This window comes from Dryobates pubescens, chromosome 11 (assembly GCF_014839835.1).
Source record: "Dryobates pubescens isolate bDryPub1 chromosome 11, bDryPub1.pri, whole genome shotgun sequence".
In the NCBI taxonomy this organism is placed as follows: domain Eukaryota; kingdom Metazoa; phylum Chordata; class Aves; order Piciformes; family Picidae; genus Dryobates; species Dryobates pubescens.
In genome coordinates this window covers 37,362,675-37,386,847 of record NC_071622.1, presented here as the reverse complement: position 1 = coordinate 37,386,847, position 24,173 = coordinate 37,362,675, and the positions used below count along the sequence as shown (strand labels likewise).

Sequence of the window (24,173 nt, the reverse complement as noted above, 5' to 3'; positions counted from 1 at the left end):
TGAGCACGCTGTCGGCCCTCTTTAGATTCAACTGGCATTAAAGACCAGCTCAAGATCAGAGCTGCTTAAGCGTAGGCGGTTGGCTAATCCTGGCTTTGCTCTCGGTGTGTGGTCACTTCTGCAGCTCACTTTGTTGTCTTCCATGCTTTATTTCCAGGACATCTTCGAGCAGAGGAGGTCGATAGCATGCTCCTAAGAAATGACAGTGGAATCGAAACGGCTCTGTCCTATGCTAAAGCATGGTCAAAGTATACCAAGGATGTGGTCGCATGGGTAGATAAAAAGCTTAGCTTGGGTGAGTGGCTCTTTCTGGCATTTAATCAGCTTTGTCATAAGGAAATCAAATCTGTTGTCAAGCCTCTGTGCTGCAGACTGTCAATAATGTGACTTCTAAATTAGTAGCTGTTAGTTGCGGTGAGCAGAACTACGGTTAAAGGGCTGTAACAAAGTGGAGGTGGTGCTCTGGAGCCTGTCTGTCAGAGGCAGAATGTGAAGAGCATAGAGCACGTGGTACAATTATCAGTGTGAACAGTAACTGAGTTTTATTTTTTACAGAAGTGGAGTGTGCTAAAAACTTAGCAAAAATGGCTGAAACTGCTAAAGCTGTTGTTGGACACCAGGTTAGTACACCCTAGGGACTTTATACTCAAGTCTTAAATGCTTCTGGGCAAGGCTTCCAGCGCACGACGCCGTGGCCATGCTTGAGGAATGGATTTTCAAGCTGAGACAGAATTGATTTGTGCTGTAAATCCCTGCTGAAATGACCTGCTGCACTTTGTCTTCCCATCTCCTAGGGAAATGTAGATAAATGGTTTTTGTTTATTTGTTGAATAGCTTTCTAGTTCACACAGTGCACTTTTCTGTAGTGCTTTCTGGTTTGAACTTGCAGGCTCCTCTGTCAGAGTGGGTTCCCCTGGTGAAGAGAAACACAGCTGAGAAATCAGGAATTTTCCACCTTCGGACCGAACTCTGACTTCCACACACCTTTAAACACCTTACTGAGTTTAATCTCTTTCAATTCTGCAGGCATGTAGAGTGTCAGTATCCCTCTACCTTGCCTAGAATCTGAATGTTTTGTTCTGTGTGACTTCAGGATTACATGCCATTCCAATCCATATTCGTGACTGCTTTTCAAAACGATATTGAGAACAGCCATCTCTGGCAGCAAACAGCCTCTGCTCTCCAGTCTAACAAGTTTGTGCAGGTAAGCTGAAAGAAAAAGAGCAAGGTAGTTTAGGATTATTATTTTTTTTTCTTAAGAGTTTTGTAGCACCACAGATTATTGAGAAGAATTTGCAGTCTCTAAAGCCTCCGTTATTGTTTCCCATCCTAGCCCCTTCTCGGAAGGAAAAACGAGTTGGATAGACAGAGGAAAGATATCAAGGAGCTCTGGCAGCGAGAACAGAAGAAGATGGTTGGTATTTTTTCACACCTACAGGGGTTCAATCTAAAATCTTTCAAACTAGACTGTTAGTCCCTGAAATCCCCATGTAGAATCTGTAGAGCTATTGGATGCGGTGTGTCACTGTGTATTGCGTGATGTAATTGTAGCTGCAAGACGTTTTCTGTGACTGCGTACTTTGGACTGAAGTCTACAGACCTGTGCATAACAGGTCTTTAAACACCACACTAAATGCCTGGAAGCTTAAAACAGTCAGTTCTTCTGCTTCTTTCTTTCATGGCATTCTGCAGCAAGAGCTGGAAGCTGCTCTGAGGAAAGCCAAGTTGCTATATACACAGCGTCAAGATGAGTATGAAAAGGCAAAATCCTGCACTGCTCGTGCTGAGGAGGAGCATCTTAGCTCAAGTGGGAGCTTTGTGAAAGATTTCAGCAAGCAGCTGGAAAAAAAAAGAAGGCTAGAAGAGGAAGCTCTTCAGAAAGTAAGAGTTTTTCACCTGTGCTTTTAAAGTTAAACCTGCCCTGGTTTTACTCAGGCTTTCCCAACAGGGGCATTTGAGCAAGCGTTCTGCTCGTAATTCTTGAGTTTGAGCGTGCTGTCCTCTCTCAGGCTTGTCTTCTAAACTAGACTCTTCAGTTACAAGCATCTTGTGTGGTTTCTTTCCTGTACCTTATAAGGCTTGTAGTCTGTCAATGGTTTATACTTGTGTTTTCTCTAGGCTGAAGAGGCCAATGAACACTATAAAGCAAGCATGGCAGAGGTTGAAGAAAAAAGGAATTACTTGGAAAGCTTTAAAAGCGATGTCTTAACACAGCTTCGGAAGCTTATTTACCAGTGTGATGATACTCTCAAAGCTGTAAGCATGCTTTTGTGAAGACATTTGGCACAGATCTGTAAATGTTGTTAAGGCTAAGAGCAAGTCCCATCTGTAGTGGTAACTGCTTAAAACAGAGAGTTTTCAAAGGGCAGAAGTAGAAAACAGAAGGAAAACTTGTCATGTTTGTGGCGGTGTTCTCCTGTTTGGAGTTTTCTTATGAAGGGGGGAGGATGTTGTCCATCTTGAGGGGGGTTTGGTATTTTCAATGGGCTGTTGCCTTGCAGAACACCCTGACTACACCATTCTTGTAAAGCCTCTCTAAGAATATTGGTGCAAGTCCTATCACTGAGGAGCACAGCTCTCGTTCTTGTCACTTTCTGTAGCGCATTAGCACAAAGGTTTGGCTCCGGCACGGAGCGGACGTTAACGTGCTGCGGCACGGAGCCTGCTGATCTGGGTGGCAGTCTCTGTTCCTGCAGGGTCCGTTGCAGCTGATGCATTAATGCACCTGAATGAGCTGAAGGTTGTCAGAACTCTCTTTACACAAGCTTCTGGAAAAAGCTTTGAGTGCATCGTGCCCGTGGATGTGTGTTTTCCTTTGAGGCAGACAATTTCATGCTGGGGTGGGAGGTGGGGAAGGAAAACTAAACAATCCTCCAAACACATAGCCCCTCCTCATGCAACCCAAAAGCCAACCCGTAAGACCAAGAGTGGTAGAGAGCTTAGACAAACTAGTCCAGTTCAAGTATCATCTGAACTGCAAACTGCTTTGCAGCCCCAAAGCTGAAGCAGCAGCCAGGCTGCATCCCCTTCCCCTGTGCATGTCTTGTGATAAAAATATTTCAGGATTTTTTGGGTAACTTAACAAAGAAAACATTCCACTGGGACAAGGAGTTTTGTCTCAAGATCATGTGGAGCTCATGTGAGTTTTAACTCCAATTACTTCATTGCTGTAGTGGCCACTAAAATTTCCTCCCAGGCATGATAAATGCCTTTGTGGTGGCGTGATTGCTAATTAGCTTGGTCAACCCAACTGCCTTTGCTACCTGGAGGATTCAATAATACAGAGAGGAGAAGACTGTCAGTATCTTCCTTACAGGTGGAGTTCTGCCAGTTGACTTTCAGGAATCTTGCCCAGAGTCTATCCCTGCAAATGTCACTCCTGTTTTCTAGGACTGTTGATTGTTTGGTTGATGTGTTGTTCTCCAAGTAGTTTTCTGTTGGGGATACTGATTTGGGTTGAGCAAAGTACAAGTGAAACAGCTAGTAAATTATCTACAAGTAATTGTTGTTTTTCCTTCCACCAGGCAACAGTTAACCTGTTTCAGCTGCAGCACGCTCAGGTTGTCTCTCTTCCTGTCAACTGCCAGTCCCTCTGTGAGAGTGCCAAACTCTATGACCCTGGCCAGCAGTATTCAGAATTTGTGAAAAGTTTGCCCAAGGAAGGTGTTGCTATTGAATCAGGCTCTTTTGACACCCACACTTCCCGTGCTGATGGGTGAGTCCCAACCTGTGCTTTTGTTTGCTTGTTTTAGAATGTAATCACAGTATCACTAAGGTTGGAAGAGACCTCGAGGATCATCGAGTCCAACCTGTGTCCCCAGACCTCATGCCTAGACCATGGCACCAAGTGCCACGTCCAGTCCCCTCTTTGACACCTCCAGGGATGGTGACTCCACCACCTCCCTGGGCAGCACATTCCAATGACGAATGACTCTCTCGGTGAAGAACTTTCTCCTCACCTTGAGTCTAAACCTCCCCTGGCACAGCTTGAGACTGTGTCCCCTTTTTCTGGTGCTGGGTGCCTGGGAGAAAAGACCAACCCCTTCCTGGCTACAGCCACCTTTCAGGTAGTTGTAGAGAGCAATGAGGTCTCCCCTGGGCCTTCTCTTTTCCAGGCTAAACAACCCCAGCTCCCTCAGCCTCTCCTCACAGGGCTGTGCTCAAGGCCTCTCCCCAGCCTTGTTGCCCTTCTCTGGGCACCCTCAAGTGTCTTGATATCCTTCTTAAACTGAGGGGCCCAGAGCTGGACACAGTAAGTAATAGAATAGAATAGAATAAACCAGGTTGGAAGAGACCTTCAAGATCATCGCATCCAACCCATCAACCAATCCAACACCACCTAAACAACTAACCCATGGCACCAAGCACCCCATCAAGTCTCCTCCTGAACACCTCCAATGATGGTGACTCCACCACCTCCCCAGGCAGCCCATTCCAATGGCCAATCACTCTCTCTGTATAGAACTTCTTCCTAACATCCAACCTAAACCTCCCCTGACACAGCCTGAGACTGTGTCCTCTTGTTCTGGTACTGGCTGCCTGGGAGAAGAGACCAACCTCTGTCTGTCTACAGCCTCCCTTCAGGTAGTTGTAGAGAGCAAGGAGGTCACCCCTGAGTCTCCTCTTCTCCAGGCTAAGCAACCCCAGCTCCCTCAGCCTCTCCTCATAGGGCTTATGTTCCAAACCCCTCACCAACTTTGTTGCCCTTCTCTGGACTCGTTCCAGCAAGTCAACCTCCTTCCTAAACTGAGGGGCCCAGAACTGGACACAGGACTCGAGATGACTCGCAGAAGGTCCTGTGGTGGGTTGACGTTTCCCCCCAGCATTAACTTTTGCCAGACCAACTCAGTTAGAAGCAAATGAAGCTGTATTTACAAGCAAAATCTACACTCTACCATGGAGTGCAATGGATATGTACAAAACATACAGTATGTACAATATTTACAGATATTCACAAGTAATAAACAGCACAAGGATGCCCCTGGCCAGGGACCAGGGGAAGCTACCAGCTTCTCCCTCCACTGCCTTCCCCTTCCCCGTCCTGTACAAAAGGGGCAAGAGAAAGGAGCAGAGAAGTTAGACTTAGCCAAGGCCAGCTCTGTTATAATGGCTTCTTGCTTTGTTTTTCCCAGCCTGTGTTGAAATGACAGGTTTCACTGTTTCCCTCTGAAAGATCCAGCTACTGTGGAAGTAAAGTCAAAGGCAGGTCCTTGAGTCAGTGTGCTGAATGCTTTTCCACCTTGAACTTGTTGTGAAATGTTCATCTTGGCACTCGAGCCCCAGAGTATCCATTCCAGTCCCTGTGTTTCGTGGTTCTACAGGAAAGCGTTGTCGTCATTCCTTGTCATCTTTCAAAAGGAAACTCAATACAAAAACCCAGGGCTTGAGTCAGACTCCCACCAACAAAAGCCAGGAAATCCAAAGCTAAAGCTGAGATTCTGAGTTCTTGTCTGTGAATTTCCTGCCTTTTAAGACTGACTTTTAGGCCTTACTCACACGTTCTCATTTAGAGGGGTTTAACTGTGCGGCTCCCTGAGGAACTGAGGAGTGAAGCGTCAGACGTTGTGCTCTCTCCCAGCTGTACTGCTCCAGATTTACAGGAGTCTGCTTTTGAACTCCTCACCACCCTTCGTTTTCTTTGACATGGCCCTGTGGTGGTTCAGGTGCTTGAAGCAATCACATCTGTTGTTTCTGTCTGCATTTATTTAAGGCACAGTAGCCTGGACAAAGGCAAGCTTGAACATTTTGAAGTCCTTGTGTCCTTAGCTGGAAAGGATACCTTCAGGAAAAGCCTTCTGACCGCTGAACTTGGCTAGCAGGCCACTTTGTCCATAGGGTGCTTCAGCACTCCACATCAATTACTATGAACAGTTTTGGGTCTTTGAGAGCATGTTTTCACAATAGAGAGGCTGTAAGCTCTTTGGCAGCTCTGACATCTTCTGTGCTTTTCAAAAAGCACAGCACTTTATTGCCTTTATGTGAATGGCCTTGATGGCTGGGCAGGGAATTGTTTTAGGGAAAGCATGGGAGTAGAATACGGTGTCACTTGAATTATCCTGATCTTTAGATAACAACAGCTTTGGGGAGGCTGGAGTGAAGAGGGGACAGCTGCTTCTCCTTGGTGGCAAGAGCCAGGAGCAGAGGCAATGGTTCCAAGCTGCAGCAGGGGAGGTTCAGGCTGGATGCTAGGAAATGTTTCTTCCCACAGCAGGTTCTCAGACATTGGAATGGGCTGCCCAGGGCAGTGCTGGAGGCGTTTAAGCAGCCTGTGGAGCTGGCACTTAGGGACATGTTTTAGTGTTGACCCTGCAGTGTTGGGTTGAGGGTTGGACTGGATGAGTTTGGAGGACTCTTCCAAACAGATGTTTTTTTGTGATACCTTGCAGGGATGTCAAAAAGCTGATTTACAGGGAGGGTGGGGGCAGGGAAACACTGGGAAATTGCACATATTTAATTGCAAGTAAAGGGCTATCTTTGTTTTCATTATTAGTATTGGTTTATAATTTAGCTTTAATAATGACATGTCAACTGGGTATGTTCATGAACAGCAACTACGTGAAGTATCTTTAGTGCCCAGGGATTAATAAGGGGAAGGGGGGTGGGGGGAAGAACATGGCTCTTCATTTAATTCTATCTTGTTCATTCTCAATTTACTTTATTCATTCTGAAGGGTTTTTAATAAGCAATCAGCCAACAGTGTCCATGCATCCCATGGGAACTTATCTCAGTATTCAGGAGATTTTCCTGCTCAGATGTTAGATGATGTGGGAAGCCCAATTTACCATCGTTCACAAAACATTGGAGAGAAGAGTTCCTCCAGCAGCACAGATATCCAAGGTAATGCTTCTGTATTTCACCTGGAGTTTGGTTGCTGAATAAAACTAGTGGGGGGAAAAGAAAGAAAGAGGCTTGATGTCTCTGTCAGAAGTGTAGCACTGGAGGTATTAAAACACATCTTTTACAGTCAAAGCCTGTAAAAGCAGTTAAGCGCTCGATGGCAAGGAGGAATGGAAAGCTGCCTCTTTGCATTCCCCGATTCTGTGACACAGAGGAGCAGATGCAGTTCCAACAGCAAGCCCTGTCAAGTTCAGTGTACCAAACCATTTCACTGTAGCAGCTGAAAATCTGTTTCTTTAAATGCTGCTCTGGTTTCAGGTGTTTCAGAGGCATGACTGTCCAGCTTCTGAAAGCCATTTTCTTACACCTTGAAGCTTTTACATGTGTGATGTGATGATTGACTGCTTTTCTTTTCCTACTATGCTGTATGTTGGTGTAACTTTTGCAGTGTTCTCCTGTTATGAATACAGTCTTAGTCTTTAAGTAGAATGTAATTTTGTCCTTGACCCTTGGAACTTGTGGCTTTTCCTTTCAAAAGTAACACGAGGGCCACCACCCTTCAGATCGTGGTCGGTTGGCAACCAGAGCGGAGGGATGTGCAGCGACTCTGAAAGCGCAGGAGGAAGCAGTGAGTCAAGGTCCATGGATTCTCCATCTGCTAGCCCAGGTACAGCTGCTCCCACTGATACACTAATTTGAAGTCTTCTTTCAACTGTGACTTTAAGAAGACACCATTGTTAGTTCAGCAAGTGCTGGGCAGAGCCTGTGATGAGAGCACCCAGTTGGGTGGAACTGATGCTTACAGCTTCCTGAAAATCCTTTCTCATCCGCTAGGGGATTTTAAAAGGCGACTTCCCCGAACACCTTCCACTGGTACAATGTCATCTGCAGATGATCTTGATGAAAGAGAGCCACCATCTCCTTCAGACTGTGGTAATGTTTCCATACCTGATGTCCCCAAAAGACTCTTTGCTGTGGAGTGAGGCTTTTCTTTCCAATGTGCTATAGAAAAGTGCGCCAAGGAGCCTGTGCTTGTCAGCAGTATTGTTTGTTGCTGTGGTGTGCATCCACTTGAGGCTGAGAGATGTTCAGGTTGTTTTGATGAAGCTGGGCAGAATTGTTCTTGCACAGCCTTTGAACATTTTCTGTCATCTTCACCCTCCTGAGTTAAGCAAAGGATCCCATTACCCTTTCCCTTCAGGCATTTACGTTTAAAATTAGCCCCATGGCACTGAGGAGCAAGATCACTTCTAAACTTTGAAGTGAAATGCATAGTTACAGAGACTTGGTAACTGGCAAATGGGAAGAAAAACAGTGGATCCCAATGTTTAGGGTTATGACTGAGATTTTACTGTTCTCAGCTTGGATAAGCAAGTTTGGTCATGTCTGTCTCAGATGTGAGCACCCCATTTCTCATTCTCAAATCTGGGCTGTGTGAAGCCAGTGTTGCCACAGGTACTGAAACCCGAGTAGCTGGGTTGTCAGGCATAGCTCCATAGAGTGTCTGCAGAGCTTAACAAACTAGTTCTGAAATACCTGTAGCATTTGCTCACTAAGGCATCTAGGAAATTCTGCAGGTAGTCCTTACTGCCTAAATGTGTGCTTTGCCTTCTAGAAACCAGCTTGTACTTAACCCTGCTGCAGACCCATATTTAAATCACAGCAACGTCTTAATGCAAACTTTCACTCGGAGTGCTGTTGTTCAATCAATACTTGAGCTCTTAAGAAGCTTTCTGGGCAGTTAACTATATGTGCTAACTTCAGGTTTACCTGTAAAACAAAGGATAGCATTTTAATATATAGAACAGAATAGAATAGAATAGACCAGACCAGGTTTGAAGAGACCTTCAAGATCATCGCGTCCAACCCATCAACCAATCCAACACCACCTACACAACTAACCCATGGCACCAAGCACCCCATCAAGTCTCCTCCTGAACACCTCCACTGATGGTGACTTCACCACCTCCCCAGGCAGCCCATTCCAATGGGCAATCACTCCCTCTGTGTAGAACTCCTCCTCTCCAGGCTAAACAACCCCAGCTCCCTCAGCCTCTCCTCACAGGGCTGTGTTCCAAACCCCTCCCCAACTTTGTTGCCCTTCTCTGGACACGTTTCAGCAAGTCAACCTCCTTCCTAAACTGAGGGGCCCAGAACTGGACACAGGACTCAAGGTGTGGCCTAACCAGTGCAGTGTCCAGGGGCAGAATGACCTCCCTGCTCCTGCTGGCCACACTGTTCCTGATGCAGGCCAGGATGCCATTGGCCCTCTTAGCTGCCTGGGCAGTAAGTTGCTTGGGGGAAAAAGTGGCCACAACAAGCAGCAGCTGCTATTCTGTCTTGGAATACTCTGGAAAATACTTTAGTGTTTTCTTAGGAGACAGAATCAGTGATTCTTTATTCTCCTATGGGTTCTGCTGTGAGTGCATGTGAATTCTTCCCTGCTGCCAAGTGTTTCAGAAACACTGCAGGCTGAACCATAATGTCATCTTCCGTCCTCCAGCGCAGGATTTTGACAGGCGTAGAAAGAAGCTTTTGTGCGTAGCTGCCTGCCTGCAGGGCGGCTGGAATCAGATGCCCTCATATTTTCATGTGCTTATTAATGCAGGACAGGACAGAAATGCTGAAAAATGCCAAAGTGGTGGGTTTGTCCCACTTGTATGTGAGATTACTTGACGGCTTGTCGGGTCTGTTAATGTAAAGCGTTGCGTTGTTTTGCCCCGGTGTGACCGGAATGCTTTTGATTGCTTTGATAGTTGCTGCTGCCTACAGAATTCTGGGTTCTGCAGCATGCTGCTAAACAAATCAGAATGTAGATACAAGAATGACTGTAACAGAAATTCTCTTCAGGTTTAAATGATCTGACATCTGAAACTGCAAATTCTCCAGGACCTTTTAGAAATGCTAATATGTCCAAAGCAGCACAAACACACAAGCTACGGAAGCTGAGGGCTCCATCCAAATGCAGAGAATGTGACAGCTTAGTGGTGTTCCATGGAGCTGAGTGTGAGGAGGTAAGTGGAAAAAACAGTTTAAATGACTGCCTGGGATTCTGTAAAGCCAGGAGTTTGGAAACCTGGGCAGTTCTTCTGTATGAAAATACAGACTTTGTGGCTTGTGGAGTTGTAAACTCAGAGCAAAAGTGCGATGGACAAATCTTTGCGCTTACTCGGGGGGGGGGGGGGGGGACAAACAGCATAGAATCATAGAGTCAATAAGGTTGGAAAAGACCCCAAAGGTCATCAAGTCCAACCTGTCAACCAGCACCTCATGACTACCATGGCACCAAGTGCCACATCCAATCCCCTCTTGAACACCTTCAGGGATGGGGACTCCACCACCTCCCTGGGCAGCACATTCCAATGGCTAACAACTCTCTCAGTGAAGAACTTTCTCCTCACCTCCAGCCTAACCTTCCCCTGGCACAGCTTGAGACTGTGTCCTCTTGTTCTGGTGCTGCTTGCCTGGGAGAAGAGACCATCCCCCCTCCTGGCTACAACCACCCTTCAGGTAGTTGTAGACAGCAGTAAGATCTCCTCTGAGCCTTCTCCTCTTCAGGCTAAACACCCGCAGCTCCCTCAGCCTCTCCTCACAGGGCTGTGCTCAAGGCCTCTCCCCAGCCTTGTTGCCCTTCTCTGGACACCTGCAAGAGTCTCAATGTCCTTCTTAAATTGAGGGGCCCAGAACTGGACACAGGGCTCGAGGTGTGGCCTAACCAGTGCTGAGTCCAGGGGCACAATGACTTCCCTCCTCCTGCTGGCCACACTATTCCTAATGCAGGCCAGGATGCCATTGTCCTTCCTGGCCACATGGGCACACTGCTGGCTCATGTTCAGCCAGCTGTCTATCAGTACCCCCAGGTCCCTTTCTGTCTGGCTGCTCTCCAGCCACTCTGACCCCAGCCTGTAGTGCTGCATGGGGTTGTTGTGACCAAGCAGTACTTGCACTGTCAGGTTGTATCAAAACATGCTGTTGTGTGTTTTTGGTTTTTTCCCTTCCCCTGTAGTGTTCACTTGCCTGCCATAAAAAATGTCTGGAGACTTTAGCTATTCAATGTGGGCACAAAAAACTTCATGGAAGGCTTCACTTGTTTGGAGTGGAATTTGCCCAAGCTGCTAAAAATATTCCCGATGGCATTCCTTTCATCATCAAAAAGTGTACATCAGAGATCGAAAGCAGAGCGCTGAATGTCAAGGTACAGTCAAGTTTGTTTGTCAGTCCTGAGTATGAACTGCCTCTGTCAAAACAAAGCCTCTGCAGATGTCAGTGCTGCACAGTTGGTAGCAGCTCTTCAAGGTATGGTCAAGTTTGTCAGTCCTGAGTATGAACTGTCTCTGTCAAAACAAAGCCTCTGCAGCTGTCAGTGCTGCACAGTTGGTAGCAGCTCTTCAAGGTACAGTCAAGTTTGTTTGTCAGTCCTGAGTATGAACTGTCTCTGTCAAAACCTCTGCAGCTGTCAGTGCTGCACAGTTGGTTGCAGCTCTTCAAGGTATGGTCAAGTTTGTTTGTCAGTCCTGAGTATGAACTGTCTCTGTCAAAGCCTCTGGAGATGTCAGTGCTGCACAGATGGTAGCAGCTCTTCAAGGTACAGTCAAGTTTGTTTGTCAGTCCTGAGTATGAACTGTCTCTGTCAAAACAAAGCCTCTGCAGATGTCAGTGCTGTGCAGTTGGTAGCAGCTCTTCAAGGTATGGTCAAGTTTGTTTGTCAGTCCTGAGTATGAACTGTCTCTGTCAAAGCCTCTGGAGATGTCAGTGCTGCACAGATGGTAGCAGCTCTTCAAGGTATGGTCAAGTTTGTTTGTCAGTCCTGAGTATGAACTGTCTCTGTCAAAGCCTCTGGAGATGTCAGTGCTGCACAGATGGTAGCAGCTCTTCAAGGTACAGTCAAGTTTGTTTGTCAGTCCTAAGTATGAACTGTCTCTGTCAAAACAAAGCCTCTGCAGCTGTCAGTGCTGCACAGTTGATAGCAGCTCTTCAAGGTACAGTCAAGTTTGTTTGTCAGTCCTGAGTATGAACTGTCTCTGTCAAAACAAAGCCTCTGCAGCTGTCAGTGCTGCACAGTTGGTAGCAGCTCTTCAAGGTATGGTCAAGTTTGTTTGTCAGTCCTGAGTATGAACTGCCTCTGTCAAAACAAAGCCTCTGCAGCTGTCAGTGCTGCACAGTTGGTAGCAGCTCTTCAAGGTATGGTCAAGTTTGTTTGTCAGTCCTGAGTATGAACTGCCTCTGTCATAACAAAGCCTCTGCAGATGTCAGTGCTGTGCAGTTGGTAGCAGCTCTTCAAGGTATGGTCAAGTTTGTTTGTCAGTCCTGAGTATGAACTGTCTCTGTCAAAACAAAGCCTCTGCAGCTGTCAGTGCTGCACAGTTGGTAGCAGCTCTTCAAGGTATGGTCAAGTTTGTTTGTCAGTCCTGAGTATGAACTGCCTCTGTCAAAACAAAGCCTCTGCAGATGTCAGTGCTGTGCAGTTGGTAGCAGCTCTTCAAGGTACAGTCAAGTTTGTTTGTCAGTCCTGAGTATGAACTGCCTCTGTCAAAACCTCTGCAGCTGTCAGTGCTGCACAGTTGGTAGCAGCTCTTCAAGGTATGGTCAAGTTTGTTTGTCAGTCCTGAGTATGAACTGTCTCTGTCAAAACAAAGCCTCTGCAGATGTCAGTGCTGCACAGTTGGTCGCAGCTCTTCAAGGTATGGTCAAGTTTGTTTGTCAGTCCTGAGTATGAACTGCCTCTGTCAAAACCTCTGCAGCTGTCAGTGCTGCACAGTTGGTAGCAGCTCTTCAAGGTATGGTCAAGTTTGTTTGTCAGTCCTGAGTATGAACTGTCTCTGTCAAAACAAAGCCTCTGCAGATGTCAGTGCTGTGCAGTTGGTAGCAGCTCTTCAAGGTATGGTCAAGTTTGTTTGTCAGTCCTGAGTATGAACTGTCTCTGTCAAAACCTCTGCAGCTGTCAGTGCTGCACAGTTGGTAGCAGCTCTTCAAGGTATGGTCAAGTTTGTTTGTCAGTCCTAAGTATGAACTGTCTCTGTCATAACAAAACCTCTGCAGCTGTCAGTGTTGCACAGTTGGTAGCAGCTCTTCAAGGTATGGTCAAGTTTGTTTGTCAGTCCTAAGTATGAACTGTCTCTGTCATAACAAAGCCTCTGCAGCTGTCAGTGCTGCACAGTTGGTAGCAGCTCTTCAAGGTATGGTCAAGTTTGTTTGTCAGTCCTGAGTATGAACTGTCTCTGTCAAAACAAAGCCTCTGCAGCTGTCAGTGCTGCACAGTTGGTAGCAGCTCTTCAAGGTATGGTCAAGTTTGTTTGTCAGTCCTGAGTATGAACTGTCTCTGTCATAACAAAGCCTCTGCAGATGTCAGTGCTGTGCAGCTGGTAGCAGCTCTTCTACGCTCATCTTCCAAATCAGGGTTGTGCTGGTCTCTTCATTTCAGGGCATCTATCGTGTGAATGGAGCCAAATCAAGAGTTGAAAAGCTGTGCCAAGCTTTTGAAAATGGGAAGGATTTGGTTGAGCTCTCTGAACTCTATGCACATGACATCAGCAATGTTCTCAAGCTGTATCTCCGTCAGGTATGTACTCAACGGGTCAAATGGAAAGCCAGAGTCATGCAGTATGTTTCTTCAGTGCATAAGGAGGGGGAGGAAAAGTCCTTTTCTACAGCAGGAGATAAAAGGAATGCCTTGTGTCCTAGCAATTAGGCTTCTTTTCCATTGTATGATGAGCTGTGTTTCCCAGGGGCCCGATGCCTCTTTAAATGTTAGTGCTAGACACTAGAACAAGCTTAAGTTGTAGTGGAGATTTCATTTGTAAAACCTTTTTGGCTGCTGACTGCTTGTTGAAAATATTTCCCCATCCCTGCCATCCCCCACAGCTGCCAACATGTGGCTGTTCATACCTGCTGATGAGTATTCCATGAAACACTTGCAGTGGTCCTGGTATTATGTTTGTTGTCGTAGAATGGTTTAGGTTGGAAGGGACCTTAAAGATCACCTAGTTTCCACCTCTCTGCCATGGACAGAGACACCACCTGCTAGGTGGAGTTGCTCAAGGCCCCATCCAACCTGGTCTTGAGCAGTTCCTATGGATGGAGTATCCACAGCCTGTCTGGGCAACTTGTTCCAGTGCCTCACTCAACCTCATGGGGAAGAATTTGCTCGTGTCCAATCAAATTGTAGCTTCTTCCAGTTTGAAGAACTCCTTACCCCTCTCATCTTGTCAATACATGCCTTTGTAAAAAGTCCCTCTCCAGCTGTCCTGTAGGCCCCTTTCAAACACCAGCAGGCTGCTATATGGTCTCTTCAGAGCCTTCTCTTCTCTAGGCTGAACAACCCCAGCTCTCTCAGCCTGTCATCTGAGATGTGCTCCATCCCTCTGATCATCTTAGTGACCCTCCTCTGGACCCACTGAAAGAGTTCAATGTCTTGCACTTAGATCTTCAGAGCTGAACACATTATTCCAGATGTGGTCTCATGAGAGTGAAGTGGAGGGAGAGAATCACCTTCCTCAGCCTGCAGACCATGTTTCTTTTGATGCAGCCCAGTTGGTTTTCTGGGCTGAAAGCCTGCATGGCTGCCTCATACTAGGCTTCTTATCAACCCACACTCCCAACTCCTCCTCCTCAGGTCTGCTCTCTATCCATTCCATCCCCAGGCTGTATTTGTGCTTGGGATTGCCCTGACCCAGGTACAGGACCTTGTGTTTGGCTTTGTTGACCTGTGCATGGGGTTGAGAGGTTGGGGTTCATGGGGAAGGAGATATTACTGTGGGGGTCTCCTACAGGCCACCTGAGCAGCAGAACCAAGCAGATGAGGCCCTCCACAGGCAAATAGAAGCAGCTTCCAGGTCACAGGCCCTGGTCCTCATGGGTGATTTCAACCACCCTGACATCTGCTGGAGGGACAACAGGGCAAGGCACCAGCAATCCAGGATGCTCCTGGATTGCATAGAAGACAACTTCCTCCTCCAAATGGTAGAGGAACCAACAAGAAAAGGTGCTATGTTGGACCTTGTTCCCACCAACAGGGAAGGGCTGGTAACCAATGTGAGGCTCAGAGACAGCCTTGGCTGCAGTGACCATGAAGCAGTTGAATTTAATCTCCTCAGGGCAATCAGGCTGAAGTATTCTAAGCTTACGGCCCCAGACTTTAGGCGTGCAGACTCTGATCGCTGCAGGGATCTGATAGCCAAAGTGTCCTGGGACAAAGCCCTGGAGGCAAGAGGGACCCAGGACAGATGGGTAGTGTTCAGGGACCACCTCCTCTGTGTCCAGGAGCTATGTATACCAACAAAGAGGAAAGCAGGAAAGAATGCTAGGAGGCCTGCCTGGATGAGCAAGGAGCTGCTGGACACTATCACTTAAAAGGAAACTCTACAGGCAGTGGAGGGAAAGACAGCTAGAACTGGGGGGATATAAGGAAGCTGCCCAGGCAGCAAGAGACCTGGGTAGGAAAGCCAAAGCAGAGTTTGAACTGAATCTAGCCAGGGAGGTTAAAGGGAACACTAAGAACTTCTGCAGGTGTATGAATGGCAAGAAGATGACGAGGGAAGGTGTGAGCCCCCTCAGAAAGGAAACTGGTGACATGGTCACCTCTCCCCAGCCTTGTTGCCCTTCTATGGACACCTGCAAGAGTCTCAATGTCCTTCTTAAACTGAGGGGCCCAGAACTGGACACAGGACTCAAGGTGTGGCCTAACCAGTGCTGAGTACAGGGGCAGAATGACCTCCCTGCTCCCGCTGGCCACGCTATTCTTGATGCAGGCCAGGATGCCATTGGCCTTCTTGGCCACGTGGGCACACTGCTGGCTCATGTTCAGTGGCTGTCTATAGAAGCTGTTCTGAAGGGACTGGGGAGGCATGGGCCATCTTTTTCTTTCGACGTGGAGCTTTAAAGCTTCACAGCTGAGCTTTCCAAAAGGATTTCAGTATGTGCCTGAAAACGTTAGGCTGGGATGTTGTGCAGTGAAGTTACTGAGTCACTCTGCAAACCTGCTAACCATGAAAGGAATTCAGAGTTCATGCACCTTCAGTGCGTGGTCCTGTCCTGTTCCTGACGCTGGCTGTCAGAGGTGAACATTCCGATCCTGGCATCGTCACCATTAAGAGCTTGGGAAAAATTGCAAAGATGTCCTCTGCCTACTGACTGCAGTTAAAAGGTAGCAGATGACCTCCATCACGGGGGGGGGGAGCTGTTGGAGGCACTGGGCTGCCTTTTTGCATAGGCTTCACAATTTAAAAGGGTCGACATCAAATAGCGTGTTTGCTTCTGGCCTTGCTGCTTCCTTTGTAGCTGCTCTGGTGGCTTTTGCGGCAAACCTGCTGGCTTGAGCTGTAGGAGCAGCACTAGGAACATGCAGTTAAGACACTGAGAATCCAGAGTTACCCTGTATTTGGGAATAATTACTAAAATTAATCATTTTCAGTTTTAGTCTCCCTGTTCTTTGCTTCTACCTAGCAAACAAGCAGGTCAGGGTTCAGGGTTTTGTCTTCTTGGGCAATTTGTTTGTTATCATTGGCTTTCATTTTCATGCCGAGAGGTTATTCCAATCACACTTAAAAATAAATGTTACATGGCCTAAAATCCCTTCTTAAGGAATGGAATAGGGCTGGGAAAAGAAAAAATGGATGCCACATGTGATAGACTCTCAGAGACTGGAAAAGTAAACAAACTGCTCCGTTATTGTGGTATCAATCCCTTCCCTGCAGTCTGTGCTTGCACTGATAAATGCTCAGTCTTGAAGCAAGAGAGGGCTAGCAAAAGGTCTCAGGAGACAGGTGGGGGAAGCTGGTTTTGTTACCCGGGATTAGGTTTGGCAAATTGTGCTTTGGAACTAATGAACAAGGAGTCGACAAGGTCATCATCTAAGAAAAGATGCTAGCCTAGACAGAGTTGAAGGGAAAAGGAGGAAAACAAAGAAGTGGCAATTGAGGCTTGAGCATGCTTCTGAAATGTTCTTATCTCCCCAGCTTCCGGAGCCTTTGATTTTGTTTCGGCTTTACAATGAGTTCATTGGACTTGCAAAGGAGAGCCAGAACGTTAATGAGGAGTTGGATGCTAACGAAGCTAGCCCCAGATCAAAGACCAGACAGTCACTCTGCATCGAGCTGAACAGGATCATCATTAAGATTAAGGATCTTCTGAAACAGCTGCCCCTACCAAACTACAACACTCTTCAGTACCTTATTGGGCACCTTCACAGGTGAGGAAAGACTTTAAATGCAAACTGATCTGAAATAGACCAGCTGCATGCTGGGAAACTCCTGTACTCTTCTGATGACCAGAGGAAGAAGTTGCATGTGCCTTAGAAGCCATTCCTTCTGTTGCCATTTATTTTTCCAGTGTAAGGAATTCTTAGGTTACAGAAGAATACGACAAGGGAAGAAAGGAGGGAAGGAGCTGACCTCCATTATTCTTGATTCTTTGCTAGCATTTGGGTCAGCAAGTAGAATAGAATAGACCAGGTTGGAAGAGACCTTCAAGATCATCGTGTCCAACCTATCACCCAACACCACCCAACCAACTAAACCATGCAACTAAGCACCCTGTCAAGTCCCCTCCTGAACACCTCCAGTGATGGTGACTCCACCACCTCCTCGGGCAGCCCATTCCAATGGGCAATCACTCTCTCTGTGTAAAACTTCCTCCTAACCTCCAGCCTAAACCTCCCCTGGTGCAGCTTGAGACTGTGTCCTCTTGTTCTGGTACTGGTTGCCTGGGAGAAGAGACCAACCTCTGCCTGTCTACAACCCCCCTTTAGGCAGTTGTAGACAAGCAATAAGGTCACCCCTAAGTAGTAACTAGTGGCAGCTTTAGGCCCCTAAGTGTGGTGTCAATCAGGATATGACCCAGACAGGGCAGTGATTTGGTGCTGTTAACAGAAAATCAAGACTTGTATCGTGTCTATTAAAACAATTTGATGGTTACATTTCACTTGCTTGTCCTCCAAGTGCTGGGTTGTATGATGCTTGCGTGCCAAGCTGATGACTACCAGGAAAAATGGGTAAGGTACCCACAATAATAATAATAATGCTTTATCACTCCTGGGAATGAGGGAGGTATTCTTCTCTGCAACTCCAGAAACCCCAAACAGCCACAAATAACATTAACCAAGCAAGACACAAACATCCTTGTGTGGCAAGCACCTAGCCTAAGCTGCTGTTAAATGCAGTCTGCACTGCAGACGCTGCCTGCCTACCACCTTCGTGGTTTCCATCGTCTTTCAGCATCTTTAGCTACGAGCTGGTATTTTCATAGCTGAAAGTGTTTCTGAAGTAGTAAACCCCTCTGACTCGTGGGATTTTGGTTTGGTTCTTGTTCCCCTCTTTGCAGGGTCGCAGAGCAGTGTGATGAAAACAAAATGTCAGCCAGCAACCTTGGCATCATATTTGGCCCAACTCTCATCAGGCCACGTCAGACAGATGCTACGGTTTCTTTGTCATCGCTTGTGGATTACCCCTACCAGGCTCGAGTCGTGGAGCTGCTCATCACCCACTACGAAAAGATATTTGATGTTTCAATGAAACCACTTCTGAGCACAATTCAGTCTGAGGAAACGGTCAGAGCTGCTGTAACAGCAGAAGAGAGGGAGCCACGTCAGCAGAGGAAGTCCTTAGTTGCAGTCAAAGAAGTGAGTGGCTTCTCCTTGCACCGCTGCGGCGCGCCAGCTAAGCTCCTGTGTCTAAGGGTGCAGCACTCCAGAGCACAGGCTCATTAAGCTTCTGTGGTTTGTTGTTGGGGTTCTGTTGGTTGGGGTTTTTGAGTTGGTTGGGGTTTTTTTTGGGGGGGAGGGGGTGGCTGAGTGCCTTCCCTCTTGTTCTCATTTACTTTTTGCACTGACTTCTGTTAGCAGGATGTTCTTATATCTCCAAGTGAAAGCAGAGCTTCAGAAACAGCTGCCCTGTTTTTGGATTCAAACACCAGCAGGAATACAAAAGAACAAGCAGATACATCTGTGACTGGTTAGTGCACTTTTATTAGGTCTGGGGATAGCTGTATAAGCACTGGTGCATGCATTAGATGATAGGGCACGCAGCTCTTTGCTTTAGACAGAAGCAAGTGATAAAACCTGCTTATCAGTGCTGGGTAATACTGTTCAGCTGTAAGAGGAACAGCATTAAATCCTTGTGAAGGCTTGCAAGAAGCATGTGCTTACAGAATTAGAGCTCAAAGTGCTTGATAAGAGAACAGCACAGTGTTTTGGTTTCTTCCTTTTGACAGAAGAAGGTAATTATGCTGTGCCCCTATGCTGTGACTGTAGACTCTGAAATCTGCTGCGGTGCCGCAAACCAATATCCACTCATCCAACATGTTCTGACCATTGCTTTCCCCAGAATGTGTATCATTGCTGCTCATTGGGACTAAACCAGAAGGCCCTGGGAAAAGCAGTCCTCTGACAGAACCATCAGCTGCCAGCATTCTGGATGTCAATGTGTCTTCTTCAAAAAAGCCAGGTTTGTTCACCTAACTTTAAATATGCTCCACGGTTTGCTTTGTTCTGCTCATCTGCCTGTGCTCCTACAGTGGTGTGTTTTAATGTAGGTATGATTTCAGCTGCTTCACTTAGGAGTTGAGACATTGACACCATCCCTTCTGCTGATTTTCAGGTGGTGTCACCGGTTCAGTCACGCCCTGCACGGTAGCGGTGCAACCTTCTGAAACACATGAAAACTGAAACCATTCAGGGATGAGAGAGCACCAGCCAAAATGTAGTGCAGTGTCTCCCTGCAGTTTTTCCCCTTAGCCTCTTCCTTGGTGGCACCTGTACAGTGTGTGTTTTACTGCTGTCGAAATGCCAACAGCTCTGTAGCGTAGCGCACACAAGGGCTACCTAAAACGCCCTCCCGTTCAAATCCCATCCAGGCATCAGCAAATGGAGGTCATCTTCTGCTGACAGCGGTCTTGCTGGTGTGTCTTTGTGTCTGGTGCAAAGATCTGCTCACTGCTACTTGTGTGTTTCTAGGGGATGCTCTGAGGCCAGCTGCAGAGAAAGACAACGAGTCATCTGTTCGTTTGGGTGAAGAGAGCTGCAAAGCCAACCTGCTGCCTGCGAAGCCTAACCGCCAGCTTACCAAGGTGCCGTTGCGGGTCCTGAGGACGAAGCCCAGCCCTCGCCCTGTGAGCCTGCCTGCGCAGCCAGTAGCTCCTGCCTCCGTGTTGAACGAGAGAAACTCGCGCAACGCAGCAGCGGTAAGCCCAGAGAAGCTCGGCAGGAGCCCCACTATTGAAGAAGTTTCAGAGGTGAGGGCACTCCCTGCCGTCAATGCCTGCTACAGGCTTCCTTGCTACGACGCCCAGACGCTGCGGAAAACCTGGGACAAGCAACACAAGCAGGGTGACGCCGCGGCAAGGGCAGCCGCGAGCGTGACTCACGCGCCCCAGGAGCACCGGGCGCTGGAGACCGCGACTGCGGCTGCTTTGTCTTCCGCCTGCAGCGCTGCCGTTCTTCCTAGTAAGCCATATTCTCTGTCTGCCAGGTCAGGAGGGGCAGCAGCGGAGGGGAATGGTACTGATGCCAATCCTCCTACTGCCTTCAGGGCACCAAGAACATTGCAGCCACCCCCAGAGACGTTTTACAAACCGCCCTCTTCCAAAACGAAACCAAACGAAGAGGGCTCCTGTGCTAAAACTTGTACCCCAAGCAGCCCCGGCTCTGGGCTTCACCAGGATAACACTGTGAAATCGGCGAGGAGCCCTGAGCAAAGCACACACGAACCAAAACCTAGCTCAGAGGAGAGTCACCCCGCAGACCTGAAGCCTACTTACCAGAGACTGAGACCAAAAAGGATCCAAGAACTGGAGCACAGGGAAGCTCACTTTGTATAGGGTGCAAGTTGCTCTTGGACTCTGTGCCATCTGTTGCGCCGCCAGAGGAGGTTTCCCTTTGGCCCTTTTATCCTCTGCCTCCTCTTGAGGAATGCCACCTTTGTGCCATACTTGAGTTATTTTTATATTTGCAGCATTTTAAAACTGGGGGAGGGGAGGGCTGGGGAGTTGTGAAGGAAATAGTCACGTGTTTTGTAATTCAGTAGCTTTCCATGAAGACTTCCTGCATTCCCAGTCTAGATGCAGCTCACGGGGTCGATGAATGAGACTCTGCGTTTCACTGTGTGGAATGGAGTGCTCATCCGCGGAGAAACAGCCATTGCACGTGGCAGTGGAAGGAGCCATCTTTCACAGCAGGTGTTTAATTAAACCTTCCAGTTTTGTTATGTTCACTGTCTCAGCATAAACCAAAGCTTGTGCTTTGCTCTGTAAAAGCCTTTGCTTCCTTTTCTGACTTGTATAATTAAAGCTTTGCTCCCGAACAGACAACGTCCTGGCCAGAGAGGCCTGTAATTCTGTACCATATGTGTATATTGTAGGCAGCCACGCTTCTCTATTTGCCACTTTTCCTGTGTTGTCACTTTGTGTTGTGTTGTACAGGAGGGATGCACTTACTGAACTTTAGAAGCAGCAATCAATCCACATCTAGTTTCTTGTGCAGCTTAGCGAGCGGGGCAAATGCGCACAGCCTGTTTTGTTTGGATCCCCCTCTGGAGAGGCGGTGGGTTGAGGTGGTGCTGTCTTTCCGGGTGAATGAACAGGCAGTGCCTGGCTTGCTGTAGATCAGTTTCACCCTGTGTGACTGAAATGAAGAGCATTGTGTCCAGGTTTCAGTGAAAGAGCTGAAAATAACCCAGAATGTGCGTTCGTAGGTGCATCGAATGGTTTTCACTTGGTATTAAACGGTTTCTATGTGTACACTGTGTTTATATTTGCTTTAAAATATATCAACTTCTTAACACTGGAGTGGCTCCATGGCTTCTCTGTCTGGATTTCCTGTAACTTAGAACACAGGTGTTTGACCTTTGCAGGAGCACAGTGTTCTGCTGCCTCCTTCTCCCAGGGCCGGGGAGGGTGGCACACTGTTTTCTTGGAGACTGCAACTTGCTCGACCTGCCCTTCCTTGCATACTGTAGAGCATAGTTCTTACAGCTGCTAAGAGAACCAAAAGGCTTCTCAGAGGACAGGGAAAAGCAAAGAATCACTTTTTTTTTGTTACAACATAAGTACACTTGACTTGCCTACCCCCATTCCCTTTGCCCTTGTTCCTGAAATGCCCCAAGCAAAATCCCACGCTGCGTTCGGTGGATGTTGTCTGACTTTTAGTTTCCAGAACCGAAGATGCTAAACTCCCAGTGCTGAGCTTCCACTCCCATGGCACATTTCCATGGAAGCATGACTTGCAGCCTTTGCAGAGGTGATGCTAGCAGCTGTTGCTTTAAGGAGCTGCCTCCTACTGTGGAAAAGCTGAAGATGCCAGATGCTGCTGTCTGCCCAAACTGGTATTGTGAGCTGCATAATACAGAGGAGGGATAAAGGCTCCTTCCACCTAGATGGGAGTTTGTTCCACTTTGAGAATGGGGGGAGGATTCCACTTTGAGAATGGGGGGAGGATTCCACAAGACTGGTTCATGAGCAGATACAGCATCGATGACACCTTATGGGCATTACAGCAGAACCTTAGAGCACAGCTGTGAAAGGATGATGCTTACATAGATTAGGGTCACAAGGCAGCAAAAGAATTTGTGAGCTCCTATGGAATCCATTGTCTTGCTATGTTTCAGTTTTGGCATACACCTGGAACTGACCTGACCTCTCAGCTCCTTGGCTCCCAGCATGAGGAAGACAGGGACCTGTTGACGTGAGTACAGAGGAGGGTCACAAAGATGATCAGAGGAATGGAGCACCTCTGCTATGAAGTCAGCCTGAGAGGAGTTAGAGTTGTTCAAGCGGACACAAAGAGGTCTGGGGAGACTCAGTAGCAGCCTCCTAGTATTTAAAAGGGACCTACAAGAAAGCTGGAGAGAGACTTTTTAAGGGCCTAAAAGAAAGCTGGAGCAGGACTTCTTATTCAGTTTCTTATTCAGTATCACTAAGGTTGGAAGAGACCTCAAAGATCATCGAGTCCAACCTGTCACCACAGACCTCATGACTAGAGTAGGGAGGACACTAGTGCCCACTGCAGGCCCACTGCAGGCTTGAACTCACGACCTTCCCCATTAAAGGTCTTATGACTTCTGAAAGGGGCCAGCAGTGGTAGGGCAAGAGGTAATGGCTTCAGGTGGAAAGAAGGTAGAATTAAATTAGATGCTAGGAAGAAGCTCTTCACTGTGAAAACCGTGAAAGAACATATTTCCCAGAGAGGCTGTGGATGTCCTGTCTGTGGGAAGTATGGCCAGGTTGGATGGGGCTTTGAGCAGTGGAAGGTGTCCCTGCCCATGGTCAAGGCAGTTGGTACAAGATGATCTTTTAGGTCCCTTCCAACCCAAACCCTTCTATGGTTCTGTGAATATGCTAATAGCTTAAGGAATTTTATTGAACTCTCTGTAGATGGCTGGAGGCTCTCCAGCACTCTTCAGAGCAGGCTGCTGAGATGGAGAATGACAACAGCATGTCCTAAATGGTGAGAAACAGGTGAGTGCTTCTTAACCAGATCTGATACTGGTTACTGCTGGTTGTTGCCCTATTATTTATGTAGCATCTGCTTCCATGAAAGGCTTCCACTGCTTCAAATGTGGCTCAGGTTTTGTTCGATGCTGCTTACAGCCAGGCAGCTACAGGTAGGCTCTGTGATGAGCAGGAGAGCACAGCAGCCTGCTGCAGGCCAGTGTGTATGGGTGAGGAGGTGTCTCATGCATGTTATTGCATGAAAAAAAGACCAACTGGTCACCAGCTGGTGAATTAATGCACTCCCTGCTTTAGAATGCCTCTGACTTCTGCTGTCCAGTACAAGTGAAGAAGCAAATGCACTGCTTTTGAAAAGGGAAGAGTTGACCTTGCTACCCCCTTTGGTGACAGCCGCAAGAGCGGTGGAGGGGCATGTGGGGGAGGGCAGAGGTTTCCTCCAGAACTTTCCAGGCTGACCTGTGGAGGATGCAGCCTGCTTGGGGCCGGGAAGCAGAGACTGAAGGGCCTGTGTGTGATTTCTTCATTTGTAAATGGTCGTAAACCTTTGCATCTTGGTGTGCGCCAGCAGGACGGCCCCGAGGAGCTTGGCGGCAGAGGCTGGACCGCCCTGTGCCGCAGCAGAGCTTTTAGGCCGATGGTTTTCTTTTTGACTGAAGCGTTACTGATGGTCCCTATTGTTTGTCGGTCCTGAGGGCTTGTCTGAAATTGCTTCACCTCGAGGCATTTGCAGCAACCCCTCCCGCCTGCCTCGGGTGCCACGGCTCTGGGTCGTACAAAGTGCCAGCACCTGCGGCTTGTGCTCTGGGGTGGAGACCTTCCTGTGTCAGACTCCCCGGATAATTCTGTTTTCTGAAGTTGCAATGCGCTGCCTCATCCCTCTTAAAGCTTTGGCCGCGCAC

The 24,173-nt window shown here is 47.7% G+C and overlaps 1 protein-coding gene across 1 annotated transcript in view; it reads left to right on the top strand.

Annotated features, from left to right (window-relative positions):
* Positions 1 to 20,666, top strand: part of ARHGAP29 (Rho GTPase activating protein 29) — a 28,376-nt gene extending 7,710 nt beyond the window's left edge. The window contains exons 4-21 of the mRNA XM_054164989.1: positions 158 to 295; positions 556 to 620; positions 1,094 to 1,204; positions 1,334 to 1,414; positions 1,693 to 1,881; positions 2,119 to 2,256; positions 3,525 to 3,715; positions 6,671 to 6,837; positions 7,376 to 7,504; positions 7,672 to 7,770; positions 9,688 to 9,851; positions 10,844 to 11,032; positions 13,259 to 13,396; positions 16,791 to 17,023; positions 18,154 to 18,451; positions 18,674 to 18,782; positions 19,155 to 19,274; positions 19,784 to 20,666. Coding sequence (XP_054020964.1) covers positions 158 to 295; positions 556 to 620; positions 1,094 to 1,204; positions 1,334 to 1,414; positions 1,693 to 1,881; positions 2,119 to 2,256; positions 3,525 to 3,715; positions 6,671 to 6,837; positions 7,376 to 7,504; positions 7,672 to 7,770; positions 9,688 to 9,851; positions 10,844 to 11,032; positions 13,259 to 13,396; positions 16,791 to 17,023; positions 18,154 to 18,451; positions 18,674 to 18,782; positions 19,155 to 19,274; positions 19,784 to 20,646 — 3,422 coding nt within the window. The 3' untranslated portion in view covers positions 20,647 to 20,666. The remainder of the gene's footprint in view (positions 1 to 157; positions 296 to 555; positions 621 to 1,093; positions 1,205 to 1,333; positions 1,415 to 1,692; positions 1,882 to 2,118; positions 2,257 to 3,524; positions 3,716 to 6,670; positions 6,838 to 7,375; positions 7,505 to 7,671; positions 7,771 to 9,687; positions 9,852 to 10,843; positions 11,033 to 13,258; positions 13,397 to 16,790; positions 17,024 to 18,153; positions 18,452 to 18,673; positions 18,783 to 19,154; positions 19,275 to 19,783) is intronic.
* The last annotated feature ends 3,507 nt before the right edge of the window (positions 20,667 to 24,173 follow it).